The sequence below is a fragment of the Carcharodon carcharias genome, chromosome 6 (assembly GCF_017639515.1).
Source record: "Carcharodon carcharias isolate sCarCar2 chromosome 6, sCarCar2.pri, whole genome shotgun sequence".
Classification (NCBI taxonomy): domain Eukaryota; kingdom Metazoa; phylum Chordata; class Chondrichthyes; order Lamniformes; family Lamnidae; genus Carcharodon; species Carcharodon carcharias.
Genome location: NC_054472.1, coordinates 34,873,756 through 34,896,610, shown reverse-complemented (window position 1 = coordinate 34,896,610; position 22,855 = coordinate 34,873,756). Strand labels below are relative to the sequence as shown.

General features: G+C 44.1%; 1 protein-coding gene across 3 annotated transcripts in view; it reads right to left on the bottom strand.

Annotated features, from left to right (window-relative positions):
• Nucleotides 1-976: 976 nt before the first annotated feature.
• si:ch211-161h7.5 overlaps nt 977-22,855 on the bottom strand; it is a 48,160-nt gene continuing 26,281 nt past the window's right edge. For all 3 annotated transcript variants that reach the window (XM_041190123.1, XM_041190127.1, XM_041190124.1), the window contains 5 exons: nt 20,055-20,159; nt 16,482-16,626; nt 10,681-10,829; nt 3,791-3,930; nt 977-1,736 (listed from right to left, as the gene is read on the bottom strand). In XM_041190123.1, the coding sequence (XP_041046057.1) occupies nt 1,636-1,736; nt 3,791-3,930; nt 10,681-10,829; nt 16,482-16,626; nt 20,055-20,159 (640 nt within the window). In that variant the 3' untranslated portion in view covers nt 977-1,635. The remainder of the gene's footprint in view (nt 1,737-3,790; nt 3,931-10,680; nt 10,830-16,481; nt 16,627-20,054; nt 20,160-22,855) is intronic.

Sequence of the window (22,855 nt, the reverse complement as noted above, 5' to 3'; positions counted from 1 at the left end):
GTTAATGTGGGACTGAGTACAGTACTGACCACACAGTGATGTAAGAAGACACCTGACCCAGAGCCAGGTTCAGTCTGGAAATGGATACAATTAGGTTATGACTTGGAATGGGGTCAGCTCCATACCTGTACTTTCTACTGTAAATATGTACATAGTTATGAGTTGTTAATAAAGGCTTGCTGTTAACATACTCTGGATTATGAAGCCTACTTTGTGGTGTTGCCAGGGACCTCTTATTAAAGAGACCATTCACTGAAACAGCCTATAGGATTTGAATACAAATCCAGCAGCAAGTAATGGCAAGCTATTGCCAAATAAGTGCCCATTAACATAGGTGCCGCACACCTTCCAGGAGATGCCCATCCCCAATAAGAGCTGAATGCCAGCAGCAAACCTTGACATTTAATGTCATCAATGTGGCAAAATCCCTCTCCTCCAAACGGGGCTGTGCAAAAATGTATCTGACTCCGACATCTCCTCCTGCACCCTGGTGTGGTGCCCTTTGCCATGTGCCACCGAGCCACTGAAATCTCCATTCACATCGGCAGGACCGGAAGTGCATGAGGGGCTGAAAATTTCCAGCCATTGAGGTTGATTCACACAATGTTGTTTGCAAATCTTAATTCTTCAAGGTTCATGGGAAAAAGGCAGGAAAATGGAGTTGAGGATTATCAGATCAGCCATGATCTCATTGAATGGCGGAGCAGGCTCGATGGGCCGAATGGCCTACTTCTGCTCCTATGTCTTATGGTTTTATGATTTTTCCAGTACTTTCTGTTTTATCTTCAGTTTTCCAGGATTCATGATTTTATTTATTATTACATTTTTAAAATCAAAATGAACTTAGTAGTAATGAAGGCAGTTGTTATAACCATTGATCATTCCAAACGTATTTGTAGCCCTGATGAACTATTTCACTCACATGTTTCCACTGTCACAAACATGTACCCCAGCCAAAAGTAAAGCAATATTCATAGATATTAAAAACAGCAAATGCTGGAAATACTGAGCAGGTCTGGCAGCGCCTATGGTGAGAGAAACAGAGTTAACATCCCTGATCTAAAATGCAAACTCTTTCACTCTCCACAGATGCTGCCAGGCCCACTGAGAATTTCCAGCATTTTCTGCTTTTATTTCAGGTTTCCAGCATCTGCAGTATTCTGCTTTCATTTTACAGGTATTCGTTTGGATGCAATCAAATGGGTTAAATTTTCAGCCAAGATAAATACACAGATTTGTTGCTGATAACAATGTATTAACAACCACCTAGAGAAAAATTCAGGCTCAAATGTACAAATGTTCTCAAACTTCAATTTATTTGATTGCCAGAACTAAGTTTCTCCCTTTTTATTGATGAAACTATTTCACTGGAAGAAGTGGGGACAAGCCATAATGGATAAAATGAGGAGCCTGGCTGAGTATGAATTATCAGTACAACATTGCAATGGATAGCAGGGTGAGTAGCACAAATCTTTGGACACTTGAATTTTAATAAACAATGATTTCATAATTGTCTGAACTTTTCCTTAAAACGCGTTTGCCTTTCAGCAGTTACAGCTTGGGTTTCCTGGTACGACTTTATGTTTTGAAGTGAACCTTTTTCTGTTTTGCTTGTATCACTTTTCCAGAAAAACCTCAATTCTCTACATTCTGATGGAGAGGGCGTTTGAAATGTCTCCAAGTAACTATGACAACGCGTGCTGCAAAGGCTGCGCAGGCAGCAGCCAGCAGCACAGCTGGGAAAGGAAAGAAATAATCAATGTTAACACTTTGTATTTCAATTGCACAACGAATACAATGTAGAGTGAGGAGAACATGATTAAACTACAAAAAGAACATTGTTTTAATTCTAAAACAAAAACAGAATTACCTGGAAAAACTCAGCATTTTAATTCTATCACTATTCATGTGGTCTCTGGAGACATGTTAACTCTTTGTTTCCTTGGAATGTTTTCATTTTAGAATAAAGACAGGATGGGAAATTATGGAGTTGAGGTCACAGTAGATCAGGCACAACCTTACTGGATGGTGAAGAAGGCTTGAGGGGATGTATGCTCTACTCCTGTTCCTGTCTCTTATGTTCTTTTTGCACTAGACAAATACTAAAAACAAACAGTTCATCCTATCTGACTTCTTAAAGGCTGATTTGTGTGCGTGCACTAGTAAGCTTTTTCCTTATCTAGAGCCAGGTGCAAGTTAGATGAGTGGCTGCATTGACTCTACAGGCAAACTATTTTCATGCAGCTGGCACTGATGGTTTTGCTACAGTGTCATGTTCAGCCGCAAATATGGCATACAGTTCTTCAATTTACTCCTGCTGGAGAGGGCCTCCACCTCTCCATTCTCTCTCTCTCCTTTTCTTTTGACAAGACAAGGTTATCAACTCCGAGTTCCTGGAGCTTGCTAATTCCATCAGCATACACTGAGTGAGCTGAGTTTTAGAAGTCAGGACCATAACATCGGGAAATGCCGCGACTCATAGTTCCTGAACAGAAGACAAAAATTAGACCCATAGTGTCTGACGCCGAACAATGTGAGGCATGATGGTCATGCTTGAAGCCCCAGAAGCAGCCTGAGTTCATGCAAAATTGGGGCTTGAATGTTTTTCCACTATTCACCTCCCAAGAACATCAAAAGGACATCCCCTCAGTGCTATGTTGCAAAGAATTCTCATTCCCTCTATTCTTATGGTCTGCTTTTGTGATCGGGCAATTATTGTCAACTGTAATAATCTAAAAGGCACTTGTATGCTGCTATCTAAAAAAACTTCTGAAGGCACTGCATTGAGAATATACCATATCTTACTCAGGAAATGTCATGAATGAGACATATTCCAGTAATGAATTATGCTAACAAAAAGCACTGAGGAAGTATTTATTGGAATAGGAAGGGGTGTCTAGCTAATATGAATAAGACAGAAAAATAAAACTGTAATAATTTAAATACCTGATTGGTAGCTGTAGTTTGTACTAACTACAGAGGAAGAGGTCCTCCGTGTGCTGAATGTAGTGCAATCATCACACACAGTGGAACATATATCTTCCCTCATAGTGAGTACTTGGCTTGAACCAGTTAATTGTATTTTTCCCGGGGGGCGTAAGAGAAGAGTACACTTAAATGTTACAGTCGAGGTTTTGTCATGTTGATACCAGGATAACGCTGTTAATTAATGATTTAAAGAAGGTCACAAAATGTGACCAAAATGTGGTCAAAAAACCACCTGCTGTGGTTTAAATAAAGCCAGCTTCAAACTTGTCTTGTGTCTAATATTGGAAATAAAATCACCTGAGGGACATATGTCCACCAGATCACTAACTACTAACTTTATTTTCTTAATATGCTTGGGCAACTCTTTACAATTCACCCTAGGGGAGAATATTAAACAGTTGTTCCATTTCAGCTATTGCCACCATGACGACTCACATTGTTGACAAAAAAAAATGATCTTTGACTTCTTCTGTACATTATTTTTAGGGCTCTTGGATATTCTGGTTGCGATAAATTCCTTAATGCACTACTTTAAGTTATTCCTTCAACAAGTCAATGGGTGGAATTTTACGGCCCCCTCACGGTGAGGGGACGGACAGGCTGTAAAATGCAATGAGCCATTCAAAAGTCCATTGATTTCAGCGGGGCTGTAAAATCCCACTGGCATAAAATTCCGCAGAATGACATGAAATTGCACACACAGAAATTTGTGCATATGCATTAGTCCCTATGAAAACAGTTTGCAGAAGGAATTGAAGGCCATTGGTATATTACCAAGATTTATTTTGTCCATATCACTCACCAATATAGATGTTGTTTCTGGTTGGAGATATAGAATTGTAATTTTTGTCTAAAGATCCTGACAATGCCACAATGATGACTGGATAGACTGTGAGTGTGTAGCGCACGTACTTATCAAACAAAAGATTTTCTAAATTGAACCTGCAGGAAAAATATAAAATATTATTAATGCTATAGTTAATCTGACATAAGTAGTTAGCGTATAGTGGCATGAATTAGCCATATGGAATTATATTGCAGCTCTGCAGCACCCTCCAATAAAGGGACAGCACAGCACTGTTCATGTTACTTGCATGTGCAATGTTTTTCTAACTGTCATCCAATGTCTGTGAATTTTTTAATGCAGTGATCAGCAAGCTGCCAATTTTCTTCCATCCTCACCCCTCCCTCATCTGCTGAAAGCAATGGCTCTATCTGTGGTACGGGTCCAGCTCACCAATTAGTACCATCCCATTCTTCATAAATGACCCTAGGCAGTGAGTGTCAATAGGCTAGATGATAGGCTAGTCTCATTCCAACATCCACATTATATGGATTACATGGAGGAAACAGGATTCCTGGTCAATTTTCCCCTCCATCTTTTGGGGCAGTTCCAAATAATCCTTCAGCTAAAATCAACTGGGACAAAACTAGGTGATCAATAAGATACTGGCTAAAGTATAGAAATCAACAGGCATTGACTAAAAGAGTACTGTCAGGTTGATAGAAGGCAAGCACTGGGAGTTATAGTCGAGGGATCAGTGCTGGGCCAATGACTCTTAGGGCAGGTTTTTCCGGTCGGCGAGTGGGGGCGGGGCCTGCTCACCAACACATAAAATGACACTGGGATACGTCGGGTGTGTGTCCTGATGTCATCCTGTGTCATTTAGGTTTTCAGTTCATCGGACATGCAGCCGAATCGGCTGCGCGCTTGCCATACCTGTCAACAGCCAATTAAGACCATTAAAAAACTAATTAACGTGATTGATGGACCTAAATATAGAGATAAAAACAAAAAAACTGCGGATGCTGGAAATCCAAAACAAAAACAGAATTACCTGGAAAAACTCAGCAGGTCTGGCAGCATCGGCGGAGAAGAAAAGAGTTGACGTTTCGAGTCCTCATGACCCTTCGACAGTTCTGTCGAAGGGTCATGAGGACTCGAAACATCAACTCTTTTCTTCTCCGCCGATGCTGCCAGACCTGCTGAGTTTTTCCAGGTAATTCTGTTTTTGTGATTGATGGACCTGCCTGTCCAACTTTAAGGTTTGCGGGCAGGCTGGGAGCCCAGACGGGCTTCGGAAAAAACATGAAACCTCATCCATGGGTGGGATGAGGTTTCATGAGGGTATTTAAATTTTTATTAAATGTTTAAATAAAAGTTATGGACAGCTCCCTACTCATGTGGCAGTGTCACGTGAGGGGACAAGGCAGCGAAATTTTTCAATCACCTTTATTGAAAGTTTTCAATCGGAGCCGATCTCCCTGAGGCAGCACTTTGCCTCAGGGAGATCTGTGTGCTCTTTCATGCGCACGCACAAAAGAGCACACTGCCGGCTGAGGGAATCCCCCCTACCTGCACAGGGAGCACATAGTACTTCCTGGTGGATGTCATGCTGAAGGCCCGCCCACATAAAATGGTGGCATGCCCCCGACTGGGGGTGCCGATCGGAAGCCCGCCTGTCCGTTCCCACCCTTCCCTCCCCGACGGGGGGGATAATGTTGCCCTTAATATACACCAATGACTTGGAATATGAATTCAACACAAATTTGTTAAATTTGAGGATTATAAGAAACTAGGAGGGACAGTGGAATTAAGAGGCGTCTCAGAAATTACAGAGTGAACTGAACAAAATATCTGAATATCTAAGCAGTGGCAGATTACATTTAATGCAGAAATATTGCACATAGCATAAAAATTGGAAAAAATACATACTTAATGAATGGTGTTGAAATAGCTAAGGACGACGTTGAAAGAGACTGAGGAATCTTAGTGGACTCACTGCCCCACATGTCCAGTCAATGTAGAGCAGCAATCAACAAAGCTAATAGGATAATGAATTACACAGAGCCCGACAGTAAAATATAAGCCAGAAAAAGTCATGTCCAAACTGTACAGTGCTCTGGTCAGATCACATCTTGCATAAGGTGTCCATTTCTCATCGGCAAGAAACAAGGGAATCTCTCAAACAATGGAATAAGTATGGAGAAGTGCCACGAGACTGCTCCATGATATTAGGAGTTGAAAGAGTAATGTGTTAGGCTCTTAGTTTGGAAGAAGCGACCTTATGAATGAATACAAAATAGTAAATGGTGTGGAAAAAGTTAGTCTAGAATATTATTTTAAATCAACCTATGGGAGTAGTTCAAGGTTCAAAGCTAGTAAAGGCAATCTTAGGAGAGATATCAGGTGGTTCTTCTCCATGTAGAGGGCGACCAGTGTGTGGAATGGACCTCTGAACAAAGTGATGGAGGCAAAATCCCTGGAATTATTTAAGAAACAGTTAACTGCAGTGATGGGGGATGGGAAAAGATTGAAAGGTTGCTTTGGATAGACATATCAAGATGGGCCAAATAGCTTTTATCATCAGTGAGTACTTTGTGGTTTTCAAAATTCAGCAAAGGTCATGAAATTTTGGTCAGAATAGTAATGAAAACCTTTCTCGGCTTTGATCTAAGTGCCTGACATTTATCAGCAGTTCCATAACTAGCTAGGCCATCAGGAAAGCTCTTTACCAGCATAAGACAGTCTTTGAAACATCTTAAACCTCAAAATTAAATTAATAATCAGAAACCCTGCTTATTTTTATCAGAACATTTAATTAATTATCAGAAACCCTACTTATTTTTCCTCTCCCCAGTCCAAGGGTACTGAAGCCAACTGTGATCAGTGAACTCAGCACAGATTGCAAAGCAATCTTAGGGTCTCTGCTTTTCCATGCCCGCTGCTGTCAGGCATGTTTGGCAGCGTGAACAGACAATATGGCAAGAAGGGCAAAACTTGGTTACACGACGTCGTGAAACAAGTTTGCAATCATCTGCTCTGCCTGTTAAGGGCAGGCCGCATTTCCCACTGTTGGGCGTCAGGAACTTCATCGTAATACACTTGCGTATCATTATAAGGCCAGCCCGCTGGAATCACCCCCTCCTCCGCTGGACCATCTGCCCACATCTGCAGGAAAAAACACACCGGTGCAGAACACGCCTTGACATGTGTGATGTGCGGAAGTCGGGACTTACTGCCAGGACCTTGCTCACATCGTGGGCATCTGAGGTGCAAGAGATGCTGGAGCCCGATAGCAATGGCACATTGGAGGAATGTCCATGGCATGCTGGGTGGATTCCCATGGACATGGCTCTGCTGCAAAGCAGCTCATGGAAGGCGGAAAGTCACTGTTGTGGGTCTGCTCACAACGGATGATGGTGGAGGGGGTGGAGAGGAAGGTTCAGCTGTGTTTAGGAGAGGAAAATGTACCAGGCGGTGGGAGAGGAAGGTCTAGGATCTACTGGGAGAGGAAGAGGTGTCAGGGTGGGAGGGGGTGGGGTGAGTTTGTTGGGGGTCGGGGGGTGGGGGACGAAGGTGTCGCATGAGGGGGAGGTTGGGAAGGAAGGTGAGGTTGGGAGGCGGAATTAAGGTGTTGGAAGTTTGAGGTTAAGAATAGAGGGACTATTGGGGAAGAGGGGGTAAACGGGGGAGAAGACGTCAATTGGGGAGGTAGGTGTTGGGGGTTTGGGTGGGGGAGGTATAAAGGAAGGAGATCGGAAGGGGGAAGGAGTCCGGGGGTTGAAGGAGTCCGGGGCGGGGGGGGAAGGAATGTAGATAGGGGAAGGGCTCCAGGGGGAGGAAGGTCTAAAGATGGAGGAAAAAGCAAGGGTGTCTGAAGGAGTCAGAAAGGGGAAAGGACTAAAGGGGAGGTCTGTGGGGGGCTGGGGGGGGGGGAGTTCCAGAGGTAGGGAGTCTGCGCGGGAAGTGGGGGGAGTTCCATGGGGGGAATATGTGCAGAGGAAGGAGTCCGGGGATGGGAGGGGGGGGATGGTCAGGGAATGTGCAAGGGAGGGCTCATAGTAGCTTCCTGGGGAGCGAATTGAGGGTGGGTGTGGTATGAGGGAATGGTAAGAATGACTGAGGGCAGAGTGAGGTGGTAGGATGGGAGGGTGAGGGCTCGACAGTATTGGTAGAAGGGACAGCGACAGTGGTTGGAATGCAGAGGCAGACACAGACCCTGGGGGTGGGAAGGAGGAGGTCTGGGAGGTTAATGTGTTTTTGGTGATGGGATTTTTAGGAAGGAAAGGAACGTGCATGTTCACCTGGACATCCTCGAAGGAAAAGGGTTGTGGATGGTAGGTCACGGAGGTGATTTGTAAGGTGATGCCAGGGAGAATTGACAGTGATGGAGGAAAGTAAATGGGTGAATGGTGGAGGGGAAAGGATGGTGGTGCGTAGGAAAAAATGTAGCAGGACCTTGCTTGCTAAATCAAAAGTGAAACGAAAGGTGGGTGAGATCAGGTGTTGCATGCAAGTGTGATCAGTGGGTGGGTGGAGATGCAGGTCAGCTCAGATGGACAACTGAAAAAGAACCTCAGCATGCAGCATTGAAAATTCTCAGGACATTGAGATGAGTGTGATATGGGAAGGATCCGCGTGCGTTAGCGAGTGCTTGCACAAGGCTCTGAGAAGACCTGTCACACATAACTTCTCCCTCCAGAATCACTAGTGGGCCGGCTATATGCAGCTGAACTGCCAGTGGTGGGGGTGCAGTGGGGGGACTCACAAAGCCTGTCAATGAAGCTGAAGGACACCATTACACATTATTCACTCAAAGTGAATATATTTCCAGATTGTAAAATGACAAAACTTGTTCACCCGTGCAACCAACTTTGACCAGAATTTCTTAACTATTGAACGTCTTAAGACTTCTAGGTGTTGCCCTGATATCCACAGCAGGGGTGGAGACAGCTTGTGCAGTGACTGGCCCTGTTGCCCCTGATGTCTTTGGTATGGGTCCTCTGGAGACCTGAGGTCTTGAGGGTCCCAGCTTGCTTTGGCTGTCCTCCAGTGGGCCAGCTGCTCCCTCTGTGGTGACAAAGATAAGGTTGAGGGGGGTCACAGGCAAAGGGGACTCAGAGGGAGATTACTGAGTGGATGACCCAGGGGTGTCCAGCTGCTGCTCATCCTCCCTTCAGTTGCCCCAGGGCCCCGGCCTGACTCCGTGAGGGGAAGGAACACCTTGGAGGACGTTGAGGCACCTCGTTTCCCTCTCGCATCGCCACTGCAGGAACTCACCCATGGCTATCATGATGGGGTACAGATCTGTGTACATCTCTGCATTCTGCTGGACCAGGGTCTTCATGGTGTCCGCCATCCTCGCCAGGGAGACCTCTATACTTGCACATGTGGGCACCACTTCATCAGAGAGCAGGCATATACACTCTTCCGACTCACGTGCCATTCTGTTGAGGGCTTCCAACAGCTCTGAGTGATGTTTCCCCGCCTTCTGCTGATTCTCCAGACTGAATTGGAAGGCCAAATCCAGAGGCTCATCATCTGACATGGACCTCACAGGTGCCTCTTCCTCAGCAGTCCTCCGAGTACTGGGGAGTTTGGCTGAACCTGCCTCCTCCTGCTGCAGATATGTGTCCGTGCGGTGACCACCAGTGAGGTTGTGTGTGTCTCTTGCGCTGGTGCAGGGTGTGGGTAAGCACTGTGATGGGTCTTCCAGGCTGCTTATTTCCAACTCTTCAATGGAGAAGGAGTCCTCTTGGCTGGAGGTGAGGATGTGGATGGAGCTGAGAGACTGACTGGCTGAGGGTGTCAGTCACTTGGCAAAGCTCCCTGTGAATCAAACAGATAATTAGTGCGTGGCAGCAGAGTCAAAAGCAGGAGAGAGAATGCTCAGCTTTGTGTTGAGAAGGGGATGATGTGGTGCAGGATCTTCATGAGGGTTTTCGCTGCCGACCTCACCACTACCGCAGGCACAGTCAACGCGATGGCACACTCCTCAAAGTGAGTGAGTGGCCTCATGTGGGCCATTCCACCCCTGGTCTGGGACATCTCCCTGCTGTTGTGAGCCAGCTTCTCTTGCATGAAAACAGATGGCGAGAGTATGAGCAGGATGCATGGCACTGCGGGGAATGTTTGTGTGGTGAGTAGAGACATGGGCGGGATGAGGACGCGAGCTCCAGAGGATAGGAGCTTGATGGAGATGTGAGGGTGTGTGTGAGAGTTAGTGGTGTTGTCCCTTGAGGTATGAGATCCCTGTGAATGTGTGATGTGTTTGTCAGTCTGTGTGTGTGAGTTGAGAGTGATGAAACGAGTGACTTACCCTGGCAGAATGGATGAGACCATTCATCCTGTTGCAGCACTGGGTAGCTGTCCTCTTTTGACCACCACTGCCACTGCCTCCCACGTTGGATTCATGATGGTGCTGCCCCTGCTGTGGCCAAAGTGGTGTACAGGACATCACGACGAGCCTCTACTACGTCCAAAAGGCGCTTGAGAGACGCATCATTAAACCAGGGGACTGCAGTCTTCTTGCCTTTTGAGGCCATGTCTTCTGTGCAGCAGTTCTGGGCTGGAAGCACTAAGAGGTGTGCGCACGGCTGCACTTTAAATATGGCACCTGGCATGAGGAAAAGGCGAGATAATGGCGTGGCATGTGAATGAGAGCCCGCCCGCCATTGAAACAGTGTGTTTCCCGGGAATGCATAATTAATGAGGTGCATTGGGATGATATAGCATGAAAACCTACCATTGCGGCCGGCGGGAAATAACTTCTTTTTCCCCTCCTGCTAACGCACTTAGTGCAAATCTGTGATGCTGCCCCTAGTGCCACGTAGTAAAAATTTTATTACCAGATAATTGATAAATGATAAATTGATACAGGTAATTATTAAAATTGTAACCGTGCATACCATAAAACTACTTCAAAGGCCAGGATGGAAAGAGAAACTGTACCAGACGTTACCACTGTAATACCTCCACTATAAGTCAGTACAACAGCGAAGTTAATCAGTGTTGCTATGGTTGTCCACGTTGCATAAACTGTCAATCCATTCTGTACCTATAAAATATGAAATGCAGTAATGGTAAGGAAGACAGCCTTTCTCAGTAAAGTATGTAAATTCTTACAGTAACAATTAATTTTTGTGGCTGCTTTTGCAGGAGAATCAGAAAAGCAGAATAGTATCCTGCGAAGTTAAACTGTTCCAAGACACAACTGAGTTTTTGGCAAGAGTGCAGATCCTTTTCATGCTTACCAAGCACTTTTAGCACCATAGCAGCCTGGAAATTAACTGCTGACCATACTAGCAGATGAACTCTTAACGTGCTTTTGCCATCCTCTATTAAACAAGGGCATGACCCACTTGAAATAAACAGATTAATGACCATGTTAAAGTAGTGGACAGCAGGATTTCATACAAATGTGCTCAGCAGTAATTTATAGGCTATAAATTTTTCACTTTTTCCCTTCAAAAGTACTAAGGCTGTTGGTAGAAATCCCTTAGAAAGAGCTTTAAAGCAGCCCTGTAATTAAATTCTGCACCATATTCAGGAAATAGCTTTTCCAGATTTCCTGATCTCACAATAGCACCTCCCACACCCTCATCTATCTCCAGGCTAAAATCCAGGCCCAAGTTTCTGTCAAGACCATCATGCCCATTTTAACTACTGCTTCCAGATTCCTGTTTTTATGCTTTGAACATTCACATATAAAAACATTGCACTTTGATACCGCCCATGGTCATTTTCTTTAAAAAAAAACTGCCCTAAGGCATGTCTCACAAAACCCCAGTTTGATATTTTAATATCTGCTTAATATCTTAGATATTTCTACCCTACCCTATTCTTAACTCCTCTCCAATATGGAATGGTGATATATCCTGAGATTTAACCCACCCCTCCCTCATTTGCTTAAGTATTCCCCAAAACTCCTTGGTCCTTCTGATGCATTCCCACTGTAACTCTGGCAGGAGTGAAGATCAGGGAGGCCACTACAGTCAGTAACAAAACCGCTTTGCGGAACACCTTCGGTCTGTCCGCAAGCATGACCCGGGCCTCCCTGTCGCTTGCCATTTCAACACACCACCCTGCTCTCATGCCCACATGTCCGTTCTTGGCCTGCTGCAATGTTCCAGTGAAGCTCAACGCAAACTGGGGAAACACATCTCATCTTCCGATTAGGCACTTTGCAGCCTTCTGGACTTAACATTGAGTTCAACAACTTCAGATCATTCTTGCCCTTGTTTAGCAGAGGATGATAAAAGCACATTAAGAGTTCATCTGCTAGTATGGTCAACAGTTAATTTCCAGTCTGCTATGGTGCTAAAAGTGCTTGGTAAGCATGAAAAGGACCTGCACTCTGACAAAAAGCTCAGTTGTGTCTTGAAACAGTTTAACTTCACAGGATATTATTCTGCTTTCCTGGTTCTCCTGTGATTCGGCAAAAGCAGCCACAAAAAGTCATTGCTACTGTAAGAACTCTCTCCTCTACCCCCACCCCCTTTCCGACCCCCCTTTTTCCAATAATTTATATATTTTTAATATATATATATTTTTTTCTTTTCCCACCTATTTCTATTATTTTTAAATGTATTTCCATTCATTGTTTTATCTCCACCTGATAGCCCATTTTGATCCCTTCCCCCTACCCTACCCCACCCCTATTATGGCTATCTGTCACTTGCTCATTCTGCTTTCTACCCTTAATGTCATCATTAGCACATTCCATAGCTAATACCACCACCATCAACACCCCTTTGTCCTTTTGTCTATGACATCTTTGGTAATCTCTTCTTTGCTTCCATCTATCAATGGCCCTCTATCCAGCTCTATCTGTCCCACCCCTCTCAACCAGCTTATGTTTCATCTCATTTCTATTTTTCCTTACTTCTGATGAAGAGTCATATGGACTCAAAACGTGAACTGTATTCCTCTCCGCAGATGCTGTCGGACCTGCTGAATTTTTCCAGCTATTTTTATTTTTGCTTTTGTTTCAGATTTCCAGCATCTGCAGTATTTTGCTTTGATCTTAGCCTTTTCCTTTGGTTGGACCACTGAATTGCAGCTTTGTTTAAAAAAATTACCAGCAGCCCTGTTAAAAAGGGTGCCAAGTCTGCAGAGTTTACAACTTTCCAAGGTGGAGATTGGTGGGGTTACTTAGTATACAGTGAAAACATGTAATACCAGATTCAGCGGTATCCCAGAGTGGATGGGCACCTGTGATCCACACCTGGTGGATTGGACTTCTGCCAGTGTTATATGAAGCAGGTGAACTTTCTGTGCCCTCAAATGCTCGGGCAGTCAGTAGTGGGGGGGGTGGGGGGGGGGGGGCGTCATCCGTAAGCTTGGGGTTCATCCAAAAGTCTGCTGCCCTGGTCCTTACTCACACCAACTTCCATTCATCAATCATGTCTGTGCTCCTAGGCCTACAAATAGTTCCTCTGACCCTGGTCCCTGGAATGCCTCAATTTTAATAGTTCCACTATTAAAACAAAGAAAAGTACAGCACAGGAACAGGCCCTTCGGCCCTCCAAGCCTGCGCCAATTATATTGCCTGTCAAACTAAAACATTTTGCACTTCCGGGGTCCATATCCCTCTATTCCCATCCTATTCATGTATTTGTCAAGCTGCCTCTTAAACATCACTATCGCACCTGCTTCCACCAACTCCTCAGTGAATTCCAGACCCTCATTACCCTCTGCAAAAAAAACTTGACCCGCACATCTCCTCTAAAGTTTTCTCCTCTCACCTTAAATCTATTTCCCCTAGTAATTGACTCTTCCACCCTGGGAAAAAGCTTCTGACTCTGTCCATGCCACTCATAATTTTGTAAACTTCTATCAAGTCGCCCCTCAATCTCCGTCGCTCTAGTGAGAACAATCTGAGTTTCTCCAACCTCTCCTCATAGCTAATAACCTCCAGACCAGGCAGCATCCTGGTAAACCTCCTCTGCACCCTCTCCAATGCCTCCATATCCTTCTGCTAATGTGGTGACCAGAATTGCACGCAACGTTCCAAGTGTGGCCTAACCAAGGTTCTATACAGCTGCAGCATGACTTTCCAGCTTTTATACTCAATACCCCTGCTAATGAAGGCAAGCATGCCAAATGCCTTCCTGACTATCTTATCCACCTGTGTTGCCACCTTCAGTGACCTGTGGACCTGTACATCCGGATCTCTCTGCCCGACGATGCACTTAAGGGTTCTGTCATTTACTGTATAATTCCTAGCTGTATTAGACCTTCCAAAATGCATTACCTCGCATTTGTCCAGATTAAACTCCATCTACCATTTCTCCGCCCAAGTCTCCAACCGATCTATGTCCCGTTGTATCCTTTGACAATCCTCTTCACTATCTGCAACTCCTCCAACCTTAGTGTCGTTTGCAACCTTACTAATTAGCCCAGTTACATTTTCCTCCAAATCATTTACGTATACTACAAACAGCAAAGGTCCCAGCACTGATCCCTGCAGAACACCACTAGTCACAGCTCGCCATTCAGAAAAGCACCCTTCCACTGCTATCCTCTGTCTTCTATGACCAAGCCAATTCTGTATCTATCTTGCCAGCTCACCTCTGATCCCGTGTGACTACCTTCTGTACCCGTCTGCCATGAGGGACCTTGTCAAAGACCTTACTGAAATCCATGTATATAACATCCACTGCCCTTCCATCATCGATCATCTTTGTCACTTCCTCGAAAAACTCAATCAAGTTAGTGAGACATGACCTCCCCTTCACAAAACCATGCTGCCTCTCACTAATATGCCCATTTGCTTCCAAATGGTAGTAAATCCTGTCATGAAGAATTTTCTCCAATAATTTCCCTACCACTGACATAAGGCTCACCGGCCTGTAATTTCCTGGATTATCCCTGCTACCCTTCTTAAACAATGGAACAACATTGGCCATTCTCCAGTCCTCTGGGACCTCACCCGTATTCAGTGAGGATACAAAGATTTCTGTTAAGGCCCCAGCACTCTCCTCCCTTGCCTCCCTCAGTATTCTGGGGTAGATCCCATCTGGCCCTGGGGGCTTATCCACCTTAATATTCTTCAAGATGCCTAACACCTCCTGTTTTTTGACCTCAACATGATCCAGGCTATCTACACACTCTTCCCTAGACAAATCGACCGCTAAGTCCTTATCTTTGGTGAATACTGATGAGAAGTACTCATTTAGTATCTCTCCCATTTCTTCTGGCTCGACACACAGATACCCACCTTTGTCTGTGAGTGGGCCTACCCTTTCCCTGGCTACCCTCTTGCTTTTTACATATGTATAAAAGGCCTTGGGATTTTCCTTAATCCTGGTTGCTACTGACTTTTCATGACCTCTTTTAGCCCTCCTGACTCCTTGCTTAGGTTTCTTCCTACTTTCTTTATATTCTCCACAGGCTTCATCTGTTCTCAGCCGTCTAGCCCTTATGACTGCTTCCCTTTTCTTTTTGACTAATCTCACAATATCCTTTGTTATCCAAGGTTCCTGAAACTTGGCATACTTATCCTTCATCCTAGCAGGAACATGCCGGTCCTGAATTCTTATCAATTGACGTTTGAAAGCCCCCCACATGTCAGTTGTTGATTTGCCCTCAAACATCCGCCTCCAGTCTAGATTCCTCAGTTCCTGCCTAATATTTTTATAATTAGCCTTCCCTCAATTAAGCACCTTAACCCGAGGACTTCTGTTATCCTTACCCACCAGTACCTTGAAACTTACTGAATTATGGTCACTTTTCCCAAAATGCTCCCCTACTGAAACTTCGACCACCTGGCCAGGTTCATTCCAGTATTGCCCCTTCCCTAGTTCAACTATCTACATATTGTCTCAGGAAGCCCTCCTGGATGCACCTTACAAATTCTGCACCATCCAAACCCCTAGCACTAAGTGATTCCCAGTCAATATAGGGAAAGTTAAAATCACCCACCACAACAACCCTATTGCTTTTACATCTTTCCAAAATCTGCCTACATAACTGTTCCTCAATCTCCCACCGGAAATTGGGAGGTGGGTAGTGGTCATATTTTCAGCTGCCACAGCCCCAAGCTCTGGAATTCAATCTGTACGCCTCTCTGCCGCATCCTCTTTCTTTCCTCCTTTAACATCCTCCTGAAAATGTATTCCTTTGACCAAGCTTTTAGCCATCTGCCCTAATATCTTTATGTGGCAGTTTCAAATTTTACTTTATAATATTTCTGTGAAGTGCCTCCTACGCCCATCCTCCTGACTTTGTGGACAACAAAAAAAAACTTACCTCGTTAAACCACACAAGTTATGATCCAAGATATCCTCAAATTTTCCACAGTCACTGTTGCATGGTCTGATATCAGCGGGGCCACACATTTGGGTCCCCAAAAAGCAAAGACCCAGGAAAATGAGGCAAGGGGGCATGTTGATGCCGATCCTACCTAATTTATACACTCTGACCACCCTTACCCCTTCTCCAGGTATTGGGCACCTCTCCTCCTGCTCTACCCTCTTCTCCTCTCCATCAACCACTGGAAGCTCTTGTGCAATACAAATAGGCATAATAGGCCCCTGCCCAACCTTCCTCAGTTTTGTATCCAGGGATGAATGTTCCCTGGGTGGAAACAGGTGAAAACTGACCTGTTATTTCCCCATGGATACACTAAACCAATAATAAATATTTTCCCATTCCATCTTATGAAATGTTAAGTGGGACAGTTTTATGACATTCTGTAAACACATACCAGTATTCTGACAAGCCACAAATCAACCTTCTGGTACTTTTGCATCCAGGGTCGCTGAGTATGTAGGGCACGATAGGAAAGGTATAAAACCACGTAACTGGTGAACGCAATTAAAGCCAGGAAAATTAATGCAGGGATAATGTATCTGAAATAAAAGAAAATTCATCTCAGACACTAAATATAGAGAGCAGCTGACTTTAGTGGAACTCAGTGCTTGTTGGAAGGTCCAAATAATTGACAATTTTTAGGAGCAGGAACACATTTATCCTGTTAATTTACCTGGAAAAACACTCCTACATTTATTAGAAGGTCCCTTCTATGCACAATTGGGTTTCAGCTTTCCTACTTCATCTTTTATGAAAGAAGAAAACAGCTCTTTGTCTCATCAATATGTTTGAACATTAAATTTCTGAAACAGTATGCCTATAAATAGCATAAGCTATTTCAACTAATGCCATTTTAATATCGGATTGAGGGAAGAGTTAGAAGTGTATGTGAAAAGGACATCCAGTGGAAAACAAAATTTACAATGAATGAATCTGCTTTGTTTTTTCTAAAAAAAAAGACCCCTTATGCAAAATATATTAATAGCTTGCTCTCAATTATTCTACTGTTTTACAATACTTTCTAAAAACTCTGCCCCAGTATAATGCATAATTCCACAAGCTCTGTTTACCTACTATCTCAATCAAGGTTAGATCTCAGCTTGAGTACTGAGTCCATTTCTGGGCACCACACTTTATGAAGGATGCCAAGATCTTGGAAAGCCTGTCGAAGATGTTTACTAGAATATTACCAGGGATAAGAAACCACAGTTATGTGGAGAGACTAAAGCTGAGATTAACCTTCTCTGCTGTAAGGAAGACAAAGAGAGATTTAATAAAAGCAAAATACTGCGGATGCTGGAAATCTAGAACAAAAACAAAAATACCTGGAAAAACTCAGCAGGTCTGACAGCATCTGTGGAGAGGGACACAGCTGATGTTTCGAGCCTGGATGACCCTTCATCAGAACAGAGATTTAATAAAGATGTTCAACATTTTCAGGTGTTTACATGCCCATAGAGTACATAGAGAGAAATTATTCCCACTGGCAGGTGGGGTAACCAAAGGACACCGGATTTTTAAAAATGGCAAAAGAACCAGAGGGAAGATAAAGGGAATTTTTTCTTCCTCAGTGAATTGTTATGAGAGCAGGGTCCCAGTTCACCATCTCACCTGAAAGAGATCACTTTCCAGTGCACTGGAGCATCAGCCTTTTTTTGTACTGAAGTCCTGGGGTGGGATTTGAACCCACAACCTTCTGCCTCCAAGGCAAGAGTGCTACCAAATCCCACCCCATAGCTCTGAAGAAGAATGACACACGACTCAAAACGTTAACTCCACAGATTCTGCCAAACTTGCTGAGTATTTCCAGCACTTTCTGTTTTTACTTATTATATATTTAATAGCATTGATAAAAACTGACTGCAAAAATTAAGCCAGACCTTCCGGGTGGAGGATCTTATGGCACACCCTGTTAGTTAAACTTTTTCCAGTCCCCTTCAGTCTGTCATTTTTTTGCATTGCAACCTTCCACCACTGCCAGCTGGTAACAGTGCGGTGAGAGCAATGGGCAACTAGGACCTCAGTGAATGGTGGGACCAACAGTGTGTCTCCTTAAAACAAATGAGACTTAAGAATTGAGAAAGAAACAGAGAGAAGGAGGCTGAATTAGAATCTGATGCAGCAAGATAAATTAAAGGAAAGAAAGATTAGATTAAGAGAGAAAAAAAAGAGACTAAGGAAAGATAAGAAAAAAATTAATTTAAAATTTGACATTTTTAAAAATCCCAACATGATCACATGCAGGAATAACATTGAACAGCTTAAACTGTTTGCATTTTGAGCTAGAGAGGTTGATTGGCATTGCATTAATTATCTTGTCGTTGAAAAAATACGTTACATTATAAATCGAAATTGAAAATTGATGTACAAATCCAGAAAGTTCTTAAAAATAACAGGAAGGCTAAGGGCGAGATGCTGACTGTGTGAGCAAAACTGCAGAATATTAAACTAACCAGCAAGTTAAGGAGAACCTAAAATCTCTTTAAAATCTCTAAAAACTCTTAACTGCCTCAAGATGCTGGTCAAATTGTACATTAATAAGGGTGTGTTATTAACATGCCAATATTTACAGGAGGAACACAATTGGCAAGAAAGTGGTTATAATGATGAAGGTAGTAACACCTGCCATACTGGTGTAAATAAAAAAAAATTCACACAGAGTCAATATAGCTAAAGATCAATGAAAAGAAAAGATTGCTATACTAGTACATTTGGACTTCAGAGGAAAAGGAAAAGAAAATCTGCAAGCAGGTCCTTAGTTTGACACTATGTGAAATATTAGATTCAGTTCTGGACATCACACCTCTGGAAGGATATATTTGTCATTTAATTAGAACATGGCTGATCTCTATCTCAACTCCATTTACCCAACTTAATCCAATATCCCTTCCCAGAATGAAAAATCAGTAAAAACTGGGAAATAAAAATACTTGTCTTGTATATCTTAAAATGGAACACCAGTAAAAACGGGGATAGCAGAGTGCTGGTTCGAATTGTTTCTTCCTTCTGGGTCGTTACTCTTACCTAACAATAAAACTACGGCTGTTCAACTTAAAACACCCAATTGTCTGAGTATCTACAGTATTTTAGCCCAGAGAAGTCTAGATTTCAACTACAAGATTTCACAGTTGTGTTGATCTGGCACTTTCACAGTTAACCCACTGAGTTTTCAATCTGCTAAATAAAGGAATGCTTATTATCTGCATTGGTCTTACTCCTGGTATATCGGCTAGTTTGTTGGACTAAATCGGTGATCATGATTTGGTGTTGGAAGAGGAGATTGCACAGAGGTCAACCTGCATTTCACTACAAAACAAACTGGAGACTATTTTTTTCATGGGGAATGGAGTAATTAAGACCTTAGGCCCAATCTTGGGTCTGATCCATTGTTCTGAATAACATAACTAATAGGTAGATCACATATGATTAAACTGAATTTTCTAGAGATGTATTTCTTCTCCTTTCCTCAGTGGGGGTAGAATGGAAAAAGAAGGCAGAGGTCAAATTTCCAGGAAGTACCCATACCTTAAGATGTTCCTCTGTGCTTTGAACAGAACTATTGCTTTACAGGACAGACCGTAAATTACTTCATTTTGCTATCAGGCTTTTTTCATGCATAACTTGAGAGAAATTACATTGTACTTGGTCCTGTTGCTATAGGATCATAATATGACTCCATCATTATTTAATCTAACCGGTATCCATCTGGGAGTACTCCTTCCTCCTTCCATCTCAATGTAAGTCTTTTGAGTGACAGCAAGGTTTTGCAGTACAAACGGCTTTATTAAAAGTGTAAGCACTATTTCCTGAGAGCCCTGCTAAAATTGATGAAGAAAGTAACCATATAAGTTTTAGCATTTTGGTAGAGTATTCACATATTATGCGATATTCCAAGCAACAGCATTTTCTACAAGAACCATCAAGATAATCTTACTGGATTCATTTGAAGTAGCTTTCTGTTACTTACTCTCTATCCCAAAGGAAAATCCATCCTATGTTTAAAAGATTGTTTATAATCCAAACAATGTAAAATTGGCAGGACAGTACAGATGGCATCCATGTAAGGGCATTCCTGAGTGAACAAACACCAAAAAGAAACTGGATATTAATAACAATGATGCTTTAGTTTGTACAGGAAAATCTCTATATAATAAGGGATAAATTGCATTTATATAGCATCTTATCACATCAATCAGTGCTGCAATGTAGGCAAATATTTATTTTATGAAGAATAAATAACCTCCTTACCCAATAAGCTGTGAATGAAGTTCAATTAATTGACTTATAACCCAATTCCACCATTGACTTGATGATATGGGAAAACTATCTAGAATTATGGGCCAGAGTTTTGATGTCAGCGTGCGGGGGCGGGCCCAACACGCCAACATGTAAAATGACGCGCGGTAGCGTCGGGCATGCGTCCTGACGTCACCGTGTGCCACCGCTATATTTCGGTGGGCGGGCATTATGAGCTCCGATGTGCACCCGCCATTAGTTAACGGGCCACTTAAGGCCCTTGAGGCATTACTAGACGGCGATTTTTCGGAGCCCATGCGATCTTCAGAGTGTCGCCTGGGCACCACGGGCTGGCAGGTAGGCCACATTTTTAAAAACCTCATCCACGGGCGGGATAAGAGGGGTGAGCCTGCGAGTGGTATTTGTTAGACATTTACTTTTTAAACTTATTGCTACTTGCTTGTGTGAACAGGAGAACTTCAAATCTCTTCCTGAGCTGCTTATACAGGAATAACAGGCTTCAGATCAGGACTCTGGAGTAACATCATTCTTGGGGCCTTGCTGGTTTCAGGCAGCCTTCCCTTACCCTGGGGAATGGGAGTTGTGCTCTCCACTGGAGGCACCTCCTCTGAAGAGGAAGAGAGAGCCAGAAGGTGGAGGAGGCCAGGAGTCCATATTCAGCCTCCAGGGGAGCCACCTTTGGGAGGACAGGCGCAGGTACAAATGGCGCAGGGCCAACAGGAGGTGCAAGGTGGAAGGGGACACAGAAGACACCACTATCCTACTGCTAGGACATACAGGTGGCGAAGCAGAGACCTCAATACGCCTGAGGTGCAGTGCTGAAGGAGGCTCTGTCTCTCATGGGAGACTGTGAGCTCCATTTTTCAGATGTTAGGCTCTGAGATCAACACCAACTGTGTGGGTGGGCACCCCTTGCCAGTAGCATTGAAGGTCCCGGCTGCCCTAAACTTCTGTGCCTCCGGCTCTTTCCAGGGGTCAGTGGGTGACCTTCGCAGAGTCTCCCAGTCAGCTGTCCACACATGTCAAGCAGGTAACATGCACTCTGTTCAGGCGTGCATTGACTTTCATTCACTACTGTTGGGACCAGGCAAGCTAGACACAGCGAGCCAGAGGCTTTGCAATGATTGCTGGGTTCCCCCGTGTCCAGGATGCAATCGACTGCAGACATGTCGCTATCAAGGTGCCAGTGGATGAGCCCGGTGCCTTTGCCAGCAGGAAGGGCTTCCACTCCATGAACATACAGATAGTGTGTGACCATAGGATGCAGATTCTGCAAGTCTATGCAAGGTACCCAGGCAGCTCCCATGACGCATACTTCCTCAGACACTCCCAGGTGCCGGGGCTCTTCAGTGCTCCAACCCAGCTTGATGGATGGCTGCTGGGTGACAAGGGCTATCTCCTCAAAAGGTGGCTCATGTTGCCTCTCTGCCATCCAAGAACAGAGGCTGAGCAGAGGTACAATAGGAGCCACAAAGGCTGTAGCAGAGAGAACCATTAGTCTTCTCAAGATGCGCTTCCGATGCCTGGACCATTCAGGGGGTGCACTCCAATACTCCCTAGATCGTGTGTCAATGATAATGGTTGCATGCTGCGGTCTCCGCAATCTGGTGCTGGAAAGGGGGGGATGCAGTGGAGGAAGAAGTTGTGGATTCAGATGCTCTGGCTGCACATGATGAGTCAAGTAGTGAGTCCGAGGATGAGCACACACAGGAGAAAGCTGAGGGGATAGACGCTGACCCGGGAAATCTCCAGGGAGGCAGGGTCACCCAGGTGCTAACAGTCAATCTCCTCACTCTCAAAGTTGCAACCCTGTTCCTTGAATTGCTCATAACTATTTCCTGCCTAACAGTTATGGATTTCAATAACTGCCAGCTAAATTTAAACATAACAGCCAGTCATACAAATAACGGAACTAATCACAAGGGTATGTTGACTGGTTGTGGCTTGGCTCCTCTTTCCGACCTTTTGCTTTAGAGACAGCTAAACAAATCCTCAAAATAGTTGCCTTGGCTTAGCCTGGGGGTCTAATTGCTGGATATTAAACTCCTTGGGAACTAAATTGGACAGCCCCCAAAAACAGGCACGGGTATTGTGATCGGTGATTAACACATTACTTCTGATGCAGGCAGCACAATAATTTGGTGCTAATTTGCATGATTGAGCTGTACAGCCAGCACTAAATGGACTGCTGAGCATGTGTCAGCAGGGAGCCCAGGTTTATGGGAGGCTTAGCACCACTTAAAGGCTGCCTGCGCTTCTTAAACAGGAGCAGGTGCTGGAACTATCGTGGAAGAGAGTCTGAGCACAAAGAAAAGCAAATTATGGTGCAACAGGGAAGAGATTGTACTCTCTGATGCTGCACTGGAGGCCTTGATGGAGGAGAGATGTAACCTTCCATAGAAGGGAACTTTACGAAGGCAGTGGGAGAAGGTAGCCCTGACAATTAATGCCAGAACTCTAGTTCCAAGGACCTGAATACAGTGCCACAAGGAGTTCAATGAGCCCAGACCA